Source organism: Canis aureus, chromosome 35 (assembly GCF_053574225.1).
Source record: "Canis aureus isolate CA01 chromosome 35, VMU_Caureus_v.1.0, whole genome shotgun sequence".
Taxonomy (NCBI): domain Eukaryota; kingdom Metazoa; phylum Chordata; class Mammalia; order Carnivora; family Canidae; genus Canis; species Canis aureus.
The window spans coordinates 25,718,791-25,738,242 of record NC_135645.1 but is presented as its reverse complement, the minus strand read 5'-3'; the positions used below and the strand labels follow the sequence as shown (position 1 = coordinate 25,738,242).

Below are 19,452 nucleotides of genomic sequence, written 5' to 3'. Positions count from 1 at the left end.
ATTCTTTCCCCTTTTTTGAAAGGGGGTGGGGGGTGGGGAGTTAGCTTCTCTAACTTCATTAGCAGTTTTGCCAGGTTTTGAAAGGGGACCAGTTCTACTTTTAAAGCATATTAAAATTATACTTTCAGGGTAGAGAAGACCCAAATGCTACAATTAAAGCAAAATGTAAACATAGTAACTCAAGGGCTTAAAATAAGCTCTAATTTACTGACATCTCAGAACCATGATTACGTGTCACACCTGTGATACATACACTGATGTACATTAATCCGAAGTGTGTAAGAATAATGATGAAGTAGAGAAAGAGTGACATTCAAGGGGCGGAAAGTCAAAAATATGGTCATACCTGAACTCAGGTTCCAAAAAACTGGATGCAGTATCTAAACAAGTGATTAGATCTAGAAAAACAAAAATAAAAACCGGATTCAATAATACATAGGTTTACTCTTACTACAACACCAACTGTTTCCAAATCCCAAAATGATACTGTTCCAAATTTTAAATTTCAACAGTGTCGAGGTGGTTCTTGTAACTTTTTACACGTTTTTGTTAATCATGATTTCTTTTTGATTTTAAGTATCCTGATTTCTGGGGCTATGCCTTTCCAATCCTCTTTGCTACCGTATCACCTCACAGAGTCCTGTATATTTATATACAGAAGGTACACAGACAGGTATAATGTATAGACTTAACTCCTATAAAATACAGCTCCTGAAAAAAGAAAAATCATTATTATAGAACTAAAAAATGATCCTTTGCTAGTTATACACAAGGAAAACAATGACAAAAGACAGATGAATTAATTTTGTTACTCTAAGTAACTGATACTCAAACTAGTCCATGGCCAGGACCAGCTACATGAGGATCTTCTGCGAACTTAAGAGAAATTCAAATTCTTGACCACCACCCAGACTTAACAGGATCTCTGGGAGCGGGCACTTGCTTTAACAAGTCCTCCAGGTAATTCTTGAGCACAATGAAGTCGAAGAAACACTTATCTAAATAAGAAGGAACTTTAAAGTTTTAACATTTCTATCTAGAAATCAAATCTGAGTAAGAGCTAACCTGTTTCATTAAGACTCAGTTCACAGGTCGAGTAAAAGGGGGCTCTTGGCTCCAAAAGGTCGTCTTCCTTCTGTGCTTAGGACAGAAGGCCAAGTCCTCAACATAGCTCATGGGTCCTGACGTGGCCCAAGTCCTCAACATAGCTCATGGGTCCTGACGTGGCAGCCTGCTTCTGGCTAAGTCTGGTTTCCTACCTATGCTGGGTTCCTGCCACACTAGCCTTCTTTGGCTCCTCTGGCACACGCTGCCCTCTCGACCTGTAATGATCTTCTCCTGTCCCTGAGCCTTGCTGCCTTACCTGTCACTTCCTCACAGAAGCTGTTCCTCATCTTCACAAGTCAAACACCTTTAGCACATAGTGGGCACCTAAGATTTGTTTGTTTTAATGAGTAGGTGACTATTATGTGTTGCCCAAGTACTGTGTGTTACGTAAGAACAATCCACTGAGGCAGTCGTAGAGTTATAAGCATCATTTCATGATGCCTAAACTATGGACAGAGAAGGGGTCAGTCCTCCTTTGTACCGTCAGCAGCAATCACAGCAGATGAAGAGGCTTTCAATCAACGTTTACTGAATAGTGGATGAATACAAAGTTTGTGATCATAAGCATATTTGGCTAAGTCCAATCGCGTTCTGCCTTGTATGAAGGAACACCTAGAGGGCCCTAAAGCAATCACAAAGGTAAGGGATTTCACATATAAATGCTTGACCTTACAGCCATGCTGATGGTGACAATGCACTGGTGTCCTAGCACACTGAAGCCTTGCAAATACTAGTTAAATTAATGGCCACCGCAGCAGGCACAGGATAACTGATTATTCTATTTTACAATTCTGAAGAAATGATGGGATTATCACCCACATGAAATGTGCTTTGAAACAATCTGAGAATAATAACTTTATACCTATAGGAAAGTGGTATTTGAGAGTGATTACATGGACTAATATCTACACACCATAGGCCCATGGACGATGATTGACGATGATTAAATCTGTGTTTCAGAAGTTTAAGAGAATACATGGCTGGATAGGGGTTCACGATTACCTGGCTAAATGAGAAAAGCAAACATACTGAATTACCTATACCTTGGTTATTCCTGGCACTTTTCACACTGCATCAATTAGAACTGATTTTCTGCTTTCCTGCTCCACCAAGAGAGTTTCTAACTTCTAAGATTAGAGGCTGAACTTCTAGAAATAATAGCCTGGGATGCAGAGGTAGCTGTGTGGTCCAACATGGCATTCACGCCACAAGAAGACTGCCGGCTGGCCTCACTGCTTTCAGGCCAAATGCCAGGATACTGGTCAACTATGGATATACTTGATCAGGACAGGGCTTTATTACAAGTCCACGCAGTGCTAAAACTTCAGAGTAGGCCAAGCACATGTATGCAACTCACTTGACCTTGCTTTTAAATTCCGTGGGGGCTCAATACAAGTCCCGAGGAGGAAAATAGGAATTCAAAATGGATGGCTATGAAGAGAGCCAAGAAGACTAAAGACAGAGAAAGGAAATCATGATTACAAATACTGAGCTTTACAACTCCACAAAGGTGAAGAAAACATCATGCAGGCAATGAAGAAGCTTTAAAATGTGTCTTCCCTGAAAGCTTTTCCCAGGTAAACAGCCTTCCAGAAAACCACTATTACTACAAGGATCCCAGGTAATACCAACGGCTTAGGCAGGATGAGTACAGCTCAAAAGAGACCATCTGCCTCAGAGCCTTCTGACAGCAACATATAAGAAATTATAACGAATGGAACAGAAGTGAGAGTCCAGAAATAAATTCTAAATTTAAAGTCAACTGATTTTGATAAGGATGCCAGAATGATTCTATGGCGAGGAAGGATAGTCTTTTTAACAAATGGGACTGGGACAAGCATTTTTCACATGCAAAAGAATGAAACTGGACCCTGACCTCAGATCCCATATAAAAATTAAACGGGATCTAAATTTAACAGCTAAACTTATAACATTCTTAGAAGAAACCACAGGGATAAATCTTAACCCTGGAGTAAGCATTGTTGTCTTGGCTATGATATCAAAACATAAGTAGCCACATGAAAATAAACTGCATTTCATCAAAATTAATTATTTCGTGCTTAGAAGGATGCTATCATGAAAGAGAACGATAATCCCCACAATGATTGAAATATTTGCAAATCACACAAGTCTGATAAGGATCTAGTACCAAGAATACATAAACAATTATTCCGACTTGATTTTAAAAAGACAACCCAATTTAAAAATGAGCAAAGGATCTGAATAGAACTTCAAAGGAGACATGCAGATGGCCAGTAAGCACATGAAGATACTCAACATAATTAACTATCAGGGAAACGCAAATCAAAGTCACAATGAGATAACACATACACACTGGGATAACGAGAGTCAAAGGACAGATAATAACAAGTGTTGGCAAGGATGCGGAGAAACTGGAACCCACATGCACTTCTTGAGGGATTTTTAAATGGTGTAACTGCTTTAGGAAACAGTTAAGCAGTTTCTTAAAAAAGGGTAAACACAGAGATACTGTACGACCCTGCAATTACACTACTAGTATATACCCAAAAATGAAAATGCACATCCAAACACTTGTATACAGATGTTTATCAACTAATGAATGGAGAAATGTAGTATATCCATACAGTAGAGTATTACTCAGCTATAAAAAGTGAAATGCGGGATCCCTGGGTGGCGCAGCGGTTTAGCGCCTGCCTTTGGCCCAGGGCGCGATCCTGGAGACCTGGGATCGAATCCCACGTCAGGCTCCCGGTGCATGGAGCCTGCTTCTCCCTCTGCCTGTGTCTCTGCCTCTCTCTCTCTCTCACTGTGTGGCTATAATAAATAAATAAATAAATAAATAAATAAATAAATAAATAAATAAATAAATAAATAAATAAATATTTAAAAAAAGGTGAAATGCTCATACATACTACAACAACAACTCTGAAAACATGCTAAGTGAAAGAAGCTAGCCATGAAAGACCACAGGTTGTATGACTCCAGTTTTATGAAAACATCCAAAATAGGTAAAACTATATAGAGAAGTAGTAGTTTAGTGGGTACCTAGGACTGGAGAGGGAGAGGGTTAAGGGGGTAGGGAACACAGAGTGACCACTAGTGACTGTGGAGCTTCTCTTAGGCTGATGAGAATGTTTTAAAATTGACTATGGTCAATGACTGCACAACTGCGAATATACTAAAAAATCAATGAACTGCATATTGTAAGTAGGTGAAATATATACAGTGTAATAAAACTGTAATAAGGCCTTTAAAGATGAAGAAAGAGAAGGTGACATAAAAGTGGTACCAATGTTCCTTTATCACGTGCATTGAGGGATGAAATAAAGCCTAGTAAGAGGGCTGGGATTGGCAGTTCGCTGGTTTATTCATTTGTTCATTCATTCACTCAACACACATTTAGTAAGTATGTATTATGACCAGGTGTTGTTCTAGGCACCACAAATAAAGCAAAGGATACGGACAAACATCTCTGCATCTTTCTAGAGCAAGCAGGCCTCAGGGAGCTTGTGAAGGAAGAAGAATGTATTTGTGATGAAGAATACAAGAAAATATAAAAACAGAGGCAAGCCAAAAGTCAACAACAGGATGAAGGATTTCAAGGTCTTCTTGATGAAAATACCGTCAGGTTTTCTGAGATAGCTCCCAACTTAGTAATATTACTGTCCGCCGTAACGGACATCCTATGCACACGTTTGTGTTTTAATGTCAGTACAATTAAACGTTTGTCCACTACATACTAACTGTATGGGCTGGGAACTTTGTAACTGCCCCATGAAAATATTTATTTAAACATGACATCTAACGTTAACCCATCGTAACATCATAGAAATATGGTAAATATTTTGAATTTGCAAATCAATTAAAAAATTGTATACTGGTTACTATCTCAAATATTTTTGGCAGACAGCACTGGCTATTTCTGAGACTGCAGAATTATGAAGTAGATCTTCCTCCAATTAATATTGTTTCATGTTACTAAATAAATTGAAAAACACTCTTAGCAGTGTTAGCACCAACTATATTAGTTGCTGGGTATAATTTTTATCTGGTTGAAGCCATTTACTTCTAAAAGGAAGGAAGCTTGAGAGCCTGTATTTATTCTAACTCAAAGAAGCAATAAGTACTATAACTAAGATACTGTATTTATTTGCCCGAAAGAAGAAAACAAATGAGGAGGACAGTATATATTCTTCTCCTTCATTTGCTCTAATATCCTTTAAATAACAAATTTCTCAGAGGCTGAAGGACCATGAAGTCATGCCTTCCTGCTTCACACCTTGTCAGAAACCTGGCATTGTAGGCTGTGACAGCTACTTTGACCAAGTGTTACAGGATACAGGACAAGACTCTTCCTGTTGCCAAGTTCTCCAGCCAATGTTACCATGTGACCTTGGGCATAATTCCTTGTTTCTGTGGTAGGAACCTGGTATTAATTTGTACCATCTGTCGTTTAATGGAGGAATATTTACATATATAATAGAACATAATTTATTGTGATTCAGAGTCAAATAACATTTACTTAGCAGCAGATACTACGGGAGGCATTTTACATCTTGTCTCCTTTTACGTGCTGAGAGTAGAGATTAAATCTTGCTTCTCTTAGAAATAGTACAATGCCATCTATGGAAGCTGAGTCTATAGTAGGAGCTCACGTGAAAATAGTCATTGATTTCTTACGGATGATGCATGTGTGACTCGGTTGCCTAATAAACAATGTAGTTGGGCTGTAAGGTACTTATGGTGAATCAAACTCTCTTCATACCTAAGTTCCTGTATGTTTACATGAAGAAACAAATACCACAACATTAAAAGTCATTATAAATAAGTGTCCTAAAAATATGTATATAAACTGAGACCTCATTAATAAAACCTTACTGAACAGTTTAAGAGTTTAAGATGTTTACCAGGTACAACGGTAACAAAAATCAGGAACACAACAGAAACACTAAAAAGAAAAACCTAGCTAAGCGTAGTACTCAAAACAGAATGGTTTCTACAAAATTGTGTGATTAAGGTAGCAAATAATCTTAAGCAACTCATGCTGTTTTTAAAACCAAAGCATCTCAAGAATAAAAAAAAAAAAAAAAAACAAAACAAGCAGTTACAGAAATCTGGACTCTATTAGGAAGTAGTTCTATAGTCTGCCCTGTTTCATTTACAAGTTGATTTAATCTACTGTAAGATGGAAAAAATGGAAAACATTTGCAAAAAAAATAAAAGTGGTTAAAGAAGGTAGCAATTGGGAAACTTTTAAACTATTAGTGTTAATTCTAAAAAATAACCTAACATATAGCAAAAAATCCTGTAAAATGGGAACATGCCCCCTGGCTCAGCTGTTCCTAAGTCGTAAACAGATTGTTATCAGATTCTAAGGAGTCAGCAGGCAGTGAATAAACAAGTTCTTGTGAGTTCCAACTGGAAAGTTCATTCATACCTACATTGGTTCATTTTATTTCACATGCAACTTTAAACTATTCACTATTTTTTCCTATTTAAAAAAAAAAAAAAAAAGCAAGCACAAACTTTAGTATAACCAGGACAAAATTCTGGACTGGTCAAATCTAAAATAAAGAGGTTAAAAGTTACTTTTTAAGTTATGACTTCATATTCTACTAAAGAAGTATCAACTATCAATTCTTAGCTGGGCACGTACACGCAGACACATACCTCCACTCCCCCCACCGATTTATGGCACATAACAAATAGAGCCTGCCCTAGGGACAGAGAGGAATAAAATTATAAAAAAAATTATGAAAACTGGACAGGAAAGTGAAAAGGACACCAGGTACAGTGCCCTAGACACCCCTGGGGTATGACTGGAGTTCAGAGATACATACAAGAGGGTCTTTGTGTCCAAAGCCTCTCTTATTACAACTGACACGTAGGAAGAATCCTAATTCTTTGAAATATTTTCTTGTAGAAGGTATGTCTGATTCTCAAGTCTTTAAAAAGAATTAGAATCTGGCTTAAGGGCAGCCTGGGTGGCTCAGCGGTTTAGCACCACCTTCAGCCCAGGGTGTGATCCTGGAGACCCGGGATCAAGTCCCACGTCGGGCTCCCTGCATGGAGCCTGCTTGTGTCTCTGCCTCTCTCTCTGTCTCTCATGAATAAATAAATAAACTCTTAAAAAAAAAAAAAAGAATCTGGCTTAATTCTAGAGTTAGATTTATATAACAAGACCTCTTAATTCAATCACCTGACCCAGTATCCTCCAAAAGCCTCTTAACTGGACTCCTTACTACTATTCCTTCTTTTCTTCGACCCATTCTTCACAGAGCAGGGAAGATTGTAAAAATAAAAAATAAAAACACAAATCCACTCGTGTCATTACTCAGCTCTAACAGCTTCCATGGACTCTTAGGAAAAAGCTCCAAACCTGACATTTTCTACAAGGCTCTGAATAATGTGACCTGCTCACCATGCAGTCAATTCCACCTTAGCTGTGCCAGCTTCTTTTCCAGCTCCTCCCCACCACAGGGCCTTTGCATCTGCTGTTCTCTTCCCTAGAATCTTCTTCTTCCTGGTCTGTCTAGAACTTTCCAATTAATCCTTCTGCTCCTCGCTTAAAAGTGACTTCTGTGGAAGAGTTAGGCTCTTCATCAATCTCCTGCTCCTTCCGCCCTGTTGTTGGAACTCTCCCTTCATCATACTTATCATAACTGCAATTGAGTTACCATGTGTTTAATGCCTTTTCCTAACCATGTACTATAAGCCCCACGAAGGAATAACTGTGTCTTGTTTCCTGCTGTTTTCCCAGCGCCAGGCATATGGTAGGAATAAGGCACTGAAGGGAATGTAATTTTGCAGCGTGCTTTTGCATAAAGGCACGAAAATCAGTCTACCTCACGCAAAATCATGACTCTATCAACAATACACAGTAGAACATTAACAAGTGTTTGTGTGAGAGCTTAACAAATGAAGAAGCTGTTGAAGCAAAATTGTTCACAATCTTTTCATTCCCAAATACTCCTAAATTTCCAGTGAGGTTGCTTTGCTGGGGACATGTGGTGCTGCCCCTTGAAAATATCCACGGGATTCAGTGTGGTAGCAAAGTTTCCTGGGTGGAAACAAACGGAGGCTCTCAACCAAAGCCAATCAGCATTCAAATGAATGAGTCATCAAAAAAAATTGTGTCCGAAAGGCCACACAAGAAGAAATGGTAAGAAATTCAACCAAGGTTCTCTCAGGGTTAGCCAATTCACTTTTAACTTCAAATAAAACAAATGCTTCACAGAAGAGGCAAGGATGTGCGGAAACCTAAGTAAACACTAGGAGGGAGGGAGCCGTGAAATGAGGATTTCCCATGATTCTGCCCTGACTAAAAAGAAGTTCCTGATTTATGGTAGATATTCCAAAAAACTCTGGAATCTAAGTTTCATCTAAAACAGTGAGTAACCATTTGATATTTGGCACAGACGTATGTCAGTCTACAACACTCTGATTCTGTTATCTGAGGTCACGGTCAATTCTTAAACTTTAATGCAGGACATTTAGGTTTCTGTTGAACAAAAAGCTCCATCATTTAAATACCCTATGAAAAAAACCTTTTTCTTTTTTTTTAAATGAAAGGATATTTATTTTCAAGAAACCTTCAAGAAGGGGCACCTGGGTGGCTCACTTGGTTAAGCAGCCAGCTCCTGATTTTGGCTCAGGTCCTAGGATCTAGCCCCACGGGGAGTGTTGCTTGAGGATTCTCTCCCACCCTGTGCCCCTCCACCCCATATGTCCATGAGCTCTGGCGCTCTCTCAGATAAATAAATAAATCTTTAAAAAAAAAAGACTTCAAGTCAATGAAGAACAGAGAAAAAGGGGAAAAATATGAAGAAAAAATTAACAATTTAAGCCGATACCGAGAGGAGGAAACTCAAGGAGAATAAGCAGCAAATGAATTGTAAATTTTCTATCCTCTTTACCTATCAGCTCAAGATTTTCAGGAAGTAAAACTGAAAGGATGGGAATCTATCACCATCTCACTTAGTGCTTTTAATCTACTCTTCCGATGGTGGGGAGTGTGTGTGTGTGTGTGTGTGTGTGTGTGTGTACAGTGGTGAAAGGGGGAAACTAACATTTGTTTTGTGCCTACTGTGTCATGTGCTTACAGACACCGCACATGTATGCGTGCATCCTCCCGGCCAATCCTCGGAGGTTAGAGAAGTGAAATGACAGGCCAGCAACCACCTGGCGAGCATGCGGCAGAGGCGGGGATGCTCCTCCTGCAGCACCACCTGCCTTACCTGCACTGGCTCTGTTGGAAATATCGTTCATCCAGTGTATTGTTTCCAAGGGTTTTTTCTTTCCATTATTCCATCCAAACGAGTCTTCTCTCTCACTCTCTCAGAGGAATTTTATTAGCTTTCCCACCTTGTTCCATAGCTTAGAAATTAGGAAAAAGCAGATCTTTCCTCCCAGGTAACAGCTGCTTCTCTATCACATTCTAGGTGGAACTGTTAATGAGACCTATGGTGTTTATCTCAAACCCACCGGAGCTGAGAAGGAACAGCAAGCACTGCCTTCATTCTCAGTGTCCGACATTTTCACACCTGGGAGATTCTCAATTTTCTCATTTATATACCATAAAATAACAGCTTTCCCCAAATTTTAAATTGTCAGCTTAATTAAATCATTGTTCAATATCAATATATTCATCTATTTTTCTAATTTAAAATACTGACTGCTTTGTGGGACATATTGTTGCATTAGCAGCACTTCTTAAAACTTTCCTACCGCAGTGCCCCCAACAAATCCAAGCCACGGTAGCCAAAATTCACGAGAGATTTTGTTCAAGTCTTGCATTTTATTTTAGAACTTCAAGTAACTTTTGCATTCTATTCCACTTAATAGCTTTGCTTTAAATTTTCAGAGAAAGACTTGAGACTGTCAACACTAACAATCTAGAAAATATCTCAGGTTTATTTTGCAGTGTCTCAGTACTCCATGAGAATCTATTCCTTTGAGAAGAATGGTAATGTGGTCTTTAACACAGTACTATGAAATGGTAATCTGTGGATAATAAAGCTTTACGTTTATAGAATACATTTCAACAACTGACAGATTTTTTTTTTTAACTGACAGATTTTTAAAAAGTAATTGTCATTTGTGTTCCAATCTTATAAAAGTGAAAAATCAGTATTTTCTCTACTATGGAAAGGGAAGTACACAGAAGTTATATAAATGCTAATATACTTCTAATTTTTAGAATTCTGGACTAATTTTATTTGTAAAATCTGTAAAACTTATGTTATTAACTGTTCAGTCTTTCTACTCTATTCTAATCTCAGATAACAAGTACTAAAAGAAACACTGCATTTTTGTTTTTAGAAATTGTAAAATGTAGAAGTCATGCTATAAAGTTGAAAATTACCTTGTTTATCTACAACAGAGTATGAGGCCAAGAATCCTCGTCCAGAAACATGGATTCCACTCATGAACAGCACTGTAATTTCATTGCTTTTTGATTCAATTGAATGGTTCATCTGCAACCCCAGACCACAGTATTTGCCTAGAAAGGAAGGGAAAAAAAGATATTTGGTAGGACTCTCATAATGTCAGTAATATTTACAATGTAGGGTAAGAGCATCAGAATATACCAAACTGGACATTAACTAGAAAATGGTGACTAGGATGCTTAGTGATTAAAAAATCACATTACTCTGAAGAAAGAACAAATGCCAAGTATTAACTGTAAACAATTCAAAGAAAAAAATGGTACAGGCATCAGTGATCTTACAAAGATTCTATTTCTTGTGAAAGACATGTATACTCTTTAAAATAGTAGTGAGAAATTAAAAAGAAAAAAGCATTTCATGCAGGCAGGTGGCTCAGAAACAAATTAATAGTTAATCAGTAATATTTTTAACATACTCCCCACAAAGTACCCCTAGATTCCTGAGCTCAGGGCATTCCTTAAACCTTTTCCAGACTTCCCTCAATTTTTCTTCCAAAGATTGTTGAACTTTTAGTGAGTGCCTTTAGGTGATTATGCCCAGTCCTACAGCATTAACTATGCTCTGACAATTCACATTTCATCTTCACCCAGAGCTTTTCTCTTGAACTTCAGGTATATATATCCAAATGCCAACTTTTACTCTTTAACGTCTAATAGACATATAAAAATAACATAACTTCAATACAAATTAAGAAAAGGGAAGAAGAAAAACATTAGAGTAAGATACCCACCATAACTAATAAAAATGCATTTTTCTTATGTGCTTGTTAACCATAAAATTCTAAGTAAATAATAACATTCCAAAAGTGTTTTAGGCTGTGCCAACACCATTCTAGAATAAGAGTAATAGGCACTTCCATAAATACCATTTTCAAGGACTGAACATGATCTTGTGAGTAAAAATATCCTAAAAAATCAATAAGAAAACCCCAACAGAACTGGTAAGGGAGTTTAAAGATGTCATAGGATCAATATACGAAAACCAATTCTATTTCCACATAGAAGTCACAAATAACCTGAAATGAAATTTTTAAAACTTTGTAACAGTATGAAAAATATTAAAATATTTAGGGATAAATTTTTAAATTTTTTTTTTCAATTTTTATTTATTTATGATAGTCATCAGAGAGAGAGAGAGAGAGAGAGGCAGAGACATAGGCCGAGGGAGAAGCAGGCTCCATGCACCGGGAGCCCGATGTGGGATTCGATCCCGGGTCTCCAGGATCGCGCCCTGGGCCAAAGGCAGGCGCCAAACCCCTGCGCCACCCAGGGATCCCCCGGATAAATTTTTAAATAAGAAATTCAAGGGGTGCATGGGTGGCTCAGTCGGTTAAGCATCCAACTCTTAATTTTAACTCAGGTCATGATCTCAGGGTTGTGGGATCGAGCCCCCTGTTGGGCTCTGCACTGGGTGTGGAGCCTGCTTAAGATTCTCTCTCTCCTTCCCCCACCTCCCCCCACCCCCCGTCTCTCTCTCCTCCCTAACCCCCACGCTTGTGCACACTCTAAAAACATAAAAATAAAAAATAAAAACCAGTACACTAAAAAATAGAAAACACTGCTGAGAAAAATTAAATGAAAACTAAACAGAAAGACGAAGTTCATGGATTGGAAGACACAATACTGTTAAAATGTCCAGTCTGCCAACATTGATCTATTGATTCAATGCAATTCCTATAAAAATCCTGGTGTTATTTTTTTCCCCAGAAATTAACACAATGAAGCTAAAATGTATATGGAAGTGCAAAGGACACAGAATAGCCACAACAGTGTAGTGAAAAAGACAGCTGAAAAGACTAATATAATCTGATTTTAAACTTACTATAATACTACAGTAACCAAGACAATGTGATATTTTTTAATGGCGAATCTAGATCTATACCTAAATCTTTATTTATACCACCTATATCTATATCTATACCTATATCTCTGTACATTTCAATGGAGCAGAACAGAGCTCAGAAATAGTCACATTTGTAGTCAACTAGTTTCTGACAAAGGTGTGAAGGTAACTCAATAGAGAAAGGATAACTCTTTCAACAAATGTACTAAACCAGGTGGCTATCAATATACAAAAACAAATGAACTCAGAACTTCAAGTCAAAATGGACCATATATCTAATTCTAAGAGCTGAACTTATGGAACTCTAATAAGAAAAGACAGGGAAAAACTTTGTGACTTTGGGTTAGGCAAAGATTTCTTAGATCCAACATCAAAAGGAAAAACCATTAAAGAAGAAAGTGAAGAATTTGTACTTAATCAAAATCTAAAATGTTTCCTTTCAAAAGATACCATTAAGAAAATGAAAAGACAAAACACAGAGTGGGAGAAAATATTTACAAAACATTAATCTGAAACAGAACTCATATCTGAAATGTGTAACGAATTCTTACAACTCCATCAATCTCATCCTGTAAAAAGGGAAAAAGATCTAAATAGCCACATCTATAATAAAAAAAAAAAAAAAAAGACCTACTAAATGGCAAATAGGCACGTGAGAAGATGCTCAAGAGCATTAGCCATTAGGGAAATGAATATTAAAGCTACAATGAGATAACACAACCCTCTTATTAAAAAAGCTAAAATCTAAAAGACTGACAATACCCAATACTGGTGAGGATATGGAGAAATTAAAACCTTCAAAGTCTAATGGTAGAACTGTAAAATGGCACAGCCATTTTTGGGAAGCAATTTGCTAATTTCTTAAAATGCTAAATACACATGCCTCTTTCTAAGAGGAAAGAAATCACATGTACATAGGAAGATCATTCAAATGGTCCCAGCAGCATTTCTCATATTTGCCCCAAACAAAAACAACTGAATAGTTCATCAACTGACTCATGGATAAAAACAATGTGGTATATATCCATACAAAGAACTACTACTACTCACCAATAGACAGAAACGAACTAATGATACATGCAGCAACATGAACGAACTTCAAAAACATTATGCTAAGCAGAAGCTATCTGTGGTATTTCCAGAAAAGATTGCCCAGAATAACACTACTTGTTAGAGATGAAATCACTCCAGAACCTGGGTCCTCCACCTTGTCCCATGCTTTTTTCTTCTACGTACTATGTCCCCGTAAAGGAGCTGACACTTTCCCTGGGGCTGCAAAGAGAAGCATTTAATAACAGCATGATCTCCTTGTAAGTGATCTGGGGCAGCACTGGGGGACCACAGGGTCTGCAGCAGCCTCGCCGCTGTCTTCTTTCCACCCACAGCAACAACACCCTTTTGCTTTTTTCCTTATCATCCAGCAACTGGTTCATTCCTTAATGAAATTAGTAAATGCTTCAGCTTGTCTTTTGGTATAAACCATCTCATAATACTTCACTTTTGCCCTTACCTGAAGTATTTAAATCTATGCCACCTTTCCAGTTCATTATAAAACCATTTTAATTGAATCAATGTTTCCAAAATATCATTTAAGCAGAATTGGGAAGTTCAGCCCTATTTTTAAAAATGAGTTACTCTTTACAACTGTTTTTTCCCCAGCCAATGAGAAAGTACTATATTTGTTTTAAATACACTTCATAATTTTGTATTTTGTGTGTTAGATAAAAAAAAAAAAAAAAAACAGGTAATTCTTTGTTATTTCCCCAGAAGATGAGAATAATTTACCCCTAAAAGCATACTGACAGTGGTCAGTTAAAACAAAACTTCCAAGTTCTAAAACATCTAACACTGTCTACAGATTTTATACATAGAATTTTTCTTTCAAGACATATTTCTCCAAAGCTTTATAATTTGTGAATTATTTAAAAATTAGCATGTACATGTGATAATTCTGTAAAAACTTTTAGGATGAGCAGAGAAACTAGTTTGTTCTAAGACTGTCAGGCCCATATATGAATAGAATAACACATATAAGAAATAGATATATTTTATTCTATGTATCACTGTGTTTTAGATTACTTTTTCCCCCTTAACTTGGAAAGGTTACGTTCAATTTTTCTGTGAGATTAGCCTGCACAAACTGACAAAGCAAAACCCCTGAAGTTTTCTCCTCTTGAGGCACCAAAAAAAAAAAAAAAAAAAATGCTATTATGTCTTAGAGTGAACAGCATCCATAACCTTAGCATAATTGTTTTTAAAGATTTAATTTATTTGAGAAAGACAGAGGGAGAGAAGGCACACGCGCGCGCACACACACACACACGCACGAGGTGGGTAAGGGGCAGAGGGAGAGAGATCTCAAGCTGACTCCACGCTGTGCCAGAGCCCCATGCAGGGCTGGATCTCACAACCCTGAGATTATGATCTGAGCAGAAACCAAGAGTCAGTGCTTAACCACCTGAGCCACCCAGGTGCCCCAGCATAACTGGTTATAAAGTGGCAGTATGACCCTGGCCATTATACAGAACTTTTAGGAAAAGGTTATAAACAAAAAACAACCATCAAAACAGCAATCTAAAAATAACAAGGGGGCAGCCCAGGTGGCTCAGGGGTTTAGCGCCACCTTCAGCCCAGGGCGTGATCCTGGGGTCCCTGGATCAAATCCCACGACGGGCTTCCTGCATGGAGCCTGCTTCTCCCTCTGCCTGTGTCTCTGCCTCTCTCTCTCTCTCTCCGTATCTCTCATGAATAAATAAAATCTTTAAAAAAAAAAAATAACAAGGAATTTACTACATTTACAGAATTAAAAAAATAAACAATCTGAAAGTCAAGAACATCCAGTCTATAACTTCTCCATTTATTTACCATTTAATAAATAAATACCAAACATTAAGGCTTGTGCATGAGCACACACACTTGGTCATAGGTAACAGGGTGTTCAATACATGTCTTTGCTCATCCTTTATTTCTTTAAAAACACCGATTGTGGAAAAGGAAAAAAAAAAAAGCTTTCTATTCCAAATAAAAGTTAATATCAATTTTATAAAAGTAAACATAAAAATTTTTAACATTAAAGCAAAATAATACTTAAGAAGTCCTATAACAGTTATCCGCATAAACAAAAAGATGATTAAATCATCAGACTTTTTCAATACTAAATAACTCAAAAATAGATTGGTAAATAGAATATTAAATACCATATTACTTTTAAATACTAAATATTTTCAAATAATGACCTACCATTAAAAGCATAATATAAAATTGATGTTATTCCATATCTTATCTCAAATATTAAAAATATCTAAAAAAAAAAATATCTAAAGCTGTATAATTTGTCAGCAAAGCAAACAATATGTGCAGAGCCAGTGCCCATTACATTAAATCTTAAGGCCAAATGTGAAATAATAGGTAAAGGCAAGAGAAGTTATATCAAGTAGAATCTCTATGTATGTGAGTTAACACTTGTAAATGTGAACAAGTTTCATCTGGGCTCATCAGTACTAGCTGCTGTCACTTAGGGATCTATGTATGTGGGATTTTATTACAAGGCTGATTAAGGCCCTCAGTACAAATATGACTTTTCAGATACTCTTAAGTACAAACGAAAAAGATCACACTTAAAGAATATTACCAAGCCATGCAAAGGTGTCTTTATAAAAATTTTATCATTTATACTAATACTATGAAATCCCAAATTATTAGATTGAACTTGGACGTACTCTAAAAAATTAAAAAACAAAAGTATATTCTTGAAGTGAAACAATGTTTAAAAAAGTTTTTCCAACCCTTTCAATATAGACAGGATAATAAAGCATTTCCTATTAGCACTACAGCTTTATCTCCTTTTTTTTTTTTTTTTTTTAAATCATTTGGAGTTACCCTGTCCTCTGAAATGTGAATAAATTCAGTCTGTGGTAGTAACAAAACTTTTTTAAAAACTGTGGATCTCAAAAGGCAGTAAGTGCTAAAGAACAGATAATCTCAATTAAAAAAGAAAAAAGGACAAGTACAATAGCTGACTCTGTAGGTGCTCAAGTGAGTTCAATATATACCAGGTAAACATCTGCCTTCACCTCTTATTCCCAGCCAAAACAGATATCTCCCTCCTCACTCCTCAACCTTTGATCAAAGGTTTTACCCATTATACAAGTAATGCAAGCACTTAGCGAAATACTCTGGGAAAGGAAGAAGAAAATTCATTCCTAATCTGGGCAATATACTAGTTAGTTCTTTAATTCCATTTTCCTAGTTTGGCCATCCAAAGGTCCTCCTAAATCAACACAAATCATTCAATTGCTAACAATTATAGATTCTACTGATGGCTCTCAAACCCTGCCAACATTTCTAGAAGTTTCTCGCAGATAAAATAAGAATTTCAAAAAATAGTATATGGATACATGCACAAAATTATTTTTAAAAAAGTTAATCAAGTATGTTAATCACCATAAGGCCTGTGAAACACTGGTTTTAGTCTAAAAGAATCCATGTTCCAAGGCAAGTAAAAATGCTTAAAAAAGTATTACCCTTAGGAAACTAGAAAAAGAAATCCAGAGTAAGAAGAAAAGATGTAAGAATTAGAGCAGAGACCAGTGAAACTAAAAACAAGAAATCAACAGAGAAAATTAATAAAGCCAAAAACTGGTTCTTTGAAACCGAAGTCAATAAGCCTCTAATAAGGATACTTAAAAAAGGGGGACACACAAGAAAGAGGTAACAAATAATATCAGAAACAAAGTGGTGACACCACTACAGATCCAATGGTCATGAAAAGATACTAAAGGAATATTATGAACAAATCTATAAGTTTGATAACCTAGATAAGATGAACAGGTTCCTTGAAATACACAATTTGCCAAACCTCAAACAAGAAGAAATAGACAACTATTTAATTTCTATTTAAGAAACTGAATCAATAATTAATAATCTTTCAAAAGAGAAAGCACCAGGCACAAATGGGTTCACAGATGAATTTTACCAGACATTAGGGGAAAAGTTACACCAATTCTCTACAATTTCTTTCAGAGGACGGAAGTAGAGGGAATATTTCCTAACTCTATGAGATCAGCCCTACCATAAAACCAAAATCAAACATATTACATGAAATGAAAACTACAGGTCGTTATTTCTCATGGAATAGACATAAAATTCCTTAACAAAAGATTAAGAAATCAGGGGCACCCAGCTGGCTCGGTCAGAAGAGTGTGCGACCCTTATTTCGGGGTTGAGTTCGAGCCCCATGCAGGGTGTAAAGATTACTTAAAAATAAAAATCGTTTAAAAATATTAAGAAATCAAATCCAACAATGTATTAAAAAGAATTATAGACCACGATCAAATGTGATTTATTCTGGGTACGCAAAGTAGATTCAACATTTTAAAATAATTAATGTAATCATCATATCAACATGCAAGAAAGGGGAAGTATTGTGATTAAATCAATAAATGCAGGGGCATCTGGGTGGCTCAGTGGTTGAGCATGGGCCCAGGGCATGACCTGGGTCCTGGGATCGAGTCCCACATCAGGCTCCCTGCATAGAGTATGCTTCTCCCTCTGTCTATGTCTCTGCCTCTCTCTATCTGTGTCTCTCATGAATAAATAAACAAAATCTTAAAAAAAAAAAAAAAAGATGCAGAAAAGACATTTGACAAAACCCACCATCCATTTGTGATATAAAATATAAATTCTCAGTGAACTAGGAATAGAGGGGAACTTCATTAGTTTAATACAGAATATTTACAAAAAACTAAACTACCATCATACTTAATAATGAGAAATTCAAAAATTCAAAGCCTTTCCAATAAGAACAGAAACAAGGCAAGAATGTAGCCTCTCACGACTCCTCTTTTACATCATACTAAAGTATTAATACAGTTATTAATACAGTAAGGGAGAAAAGTACACAGAATGGAAAAAAAATAAAACCATTCACAGATAATATGATAATGTATGTAGAAAATCCAAAACAATTGAACAAAAAACTCCTGTGATTAATAAGCAGTTTTACAAGTTTGCACAATACAGGATTAATGGATAAAAGGCAATTGCTTTCCTATATATCAACAATAAAAAACTGGAATTTGAAATTAAAAACATACTACCATTTACATTAGCAGCCCCCAAAATGAAAACAGGGATAAGTCTAATAAAATATGTGCAAAATCCATATAAGGAAAACTACAAAACTCCAAGAGTGAAATAAATGGAGAGATGCTCCATGTTCATGGATAGGAAGACTAAATATTGTCAAGATGTCAGTTCTTGCCAACTTTACATATTGAATGCAAGCCAAATCAAAAGCCTAGCAATTTAGGATAATTGGATATTTGTATGTAAAAGAATGAAATTGGACTCCTATCTCACACCACTCAAAAAAGAACTCAAAATGGATTAAAGACTCAAATGTAAAACCTGAAACCATGAAACTTCTAGAAGAAAACACAGGAATAAAGTTCCTTGACAGGGATCTTGGTAATGATTTTTTTGAGTATGATACCTAAATGTTTACAAGCAACAAAATAAAAGATAAATAAGAGGGACAATACCAAACCAAAAAGCTGTACAGAAAAGAAACCAACAACAAAGTGCAAAGACAGCCTATGGAATGAAACAAAAGTATTTGCAAACCATTTATTTGTTAAGGGGTTAATATCCAAAATACATAAAGAACTTATATGACTCAAAGCAAACAACAAAACCGAACTGAAAAATGGGCAAAGGACCTGAACAGACATTTCTCCAAAGAAGACACATGAAAGGCCAACAGGTACATGAAAAGATGCTCAACATCACTAGTCATTAGGAAATTGCAATGAAAACCAGTAAGTTATCACCTCATGTCTGTTAGAATGGCCATCAACAAAAAGGTAAGACTTAACAAACACTGGTGTGGATGTGGAGAAAAGAGAACCCTGTACACTGTTCATGGTATTATAAACTGGTACAGTCACTACAGAAAACAGTATGGAGGATACTAAAAAAAAAATTCAAAATAATGCAACCATATGATCCAGCAATTCTATTTTTTTTTTCAGATTTTATTTATTTATTCATGAGAGACACAGACAGAAGCAGA

General features: G+C 36.4%; 1 protein-coding gene across 3 annotated transcripts in view; it reads right to left on the bottom strand.

The window, feature by feature from the left end:
- DCBLD2 (discoidin, CUB and LCCL domain containing 2) overlaps positions 1–19,452 on the bottom strand; it is an 80,809-nt gene that overhangs the window by 26,628 nt on the left and 34,729 nt on the right. For all 3 annotated transcript variants that reach the window (XM_077884398.1, XM_077884399.1, XM_077884400.1), the window contains 2 exons: positions 10,454–10,591; positions 347–398 (listed from right to left, as the gene is read on the bottom strand). In XM_077884398.1, the coding sequence (XP_077740524.1) occupies positions 347–398; positions 10,454–10,591 (190 nt within the window). The remainder of the gene's footprint in view (positions 1–346; positions 399–10,453; positions 10,592–19,452) is intronic.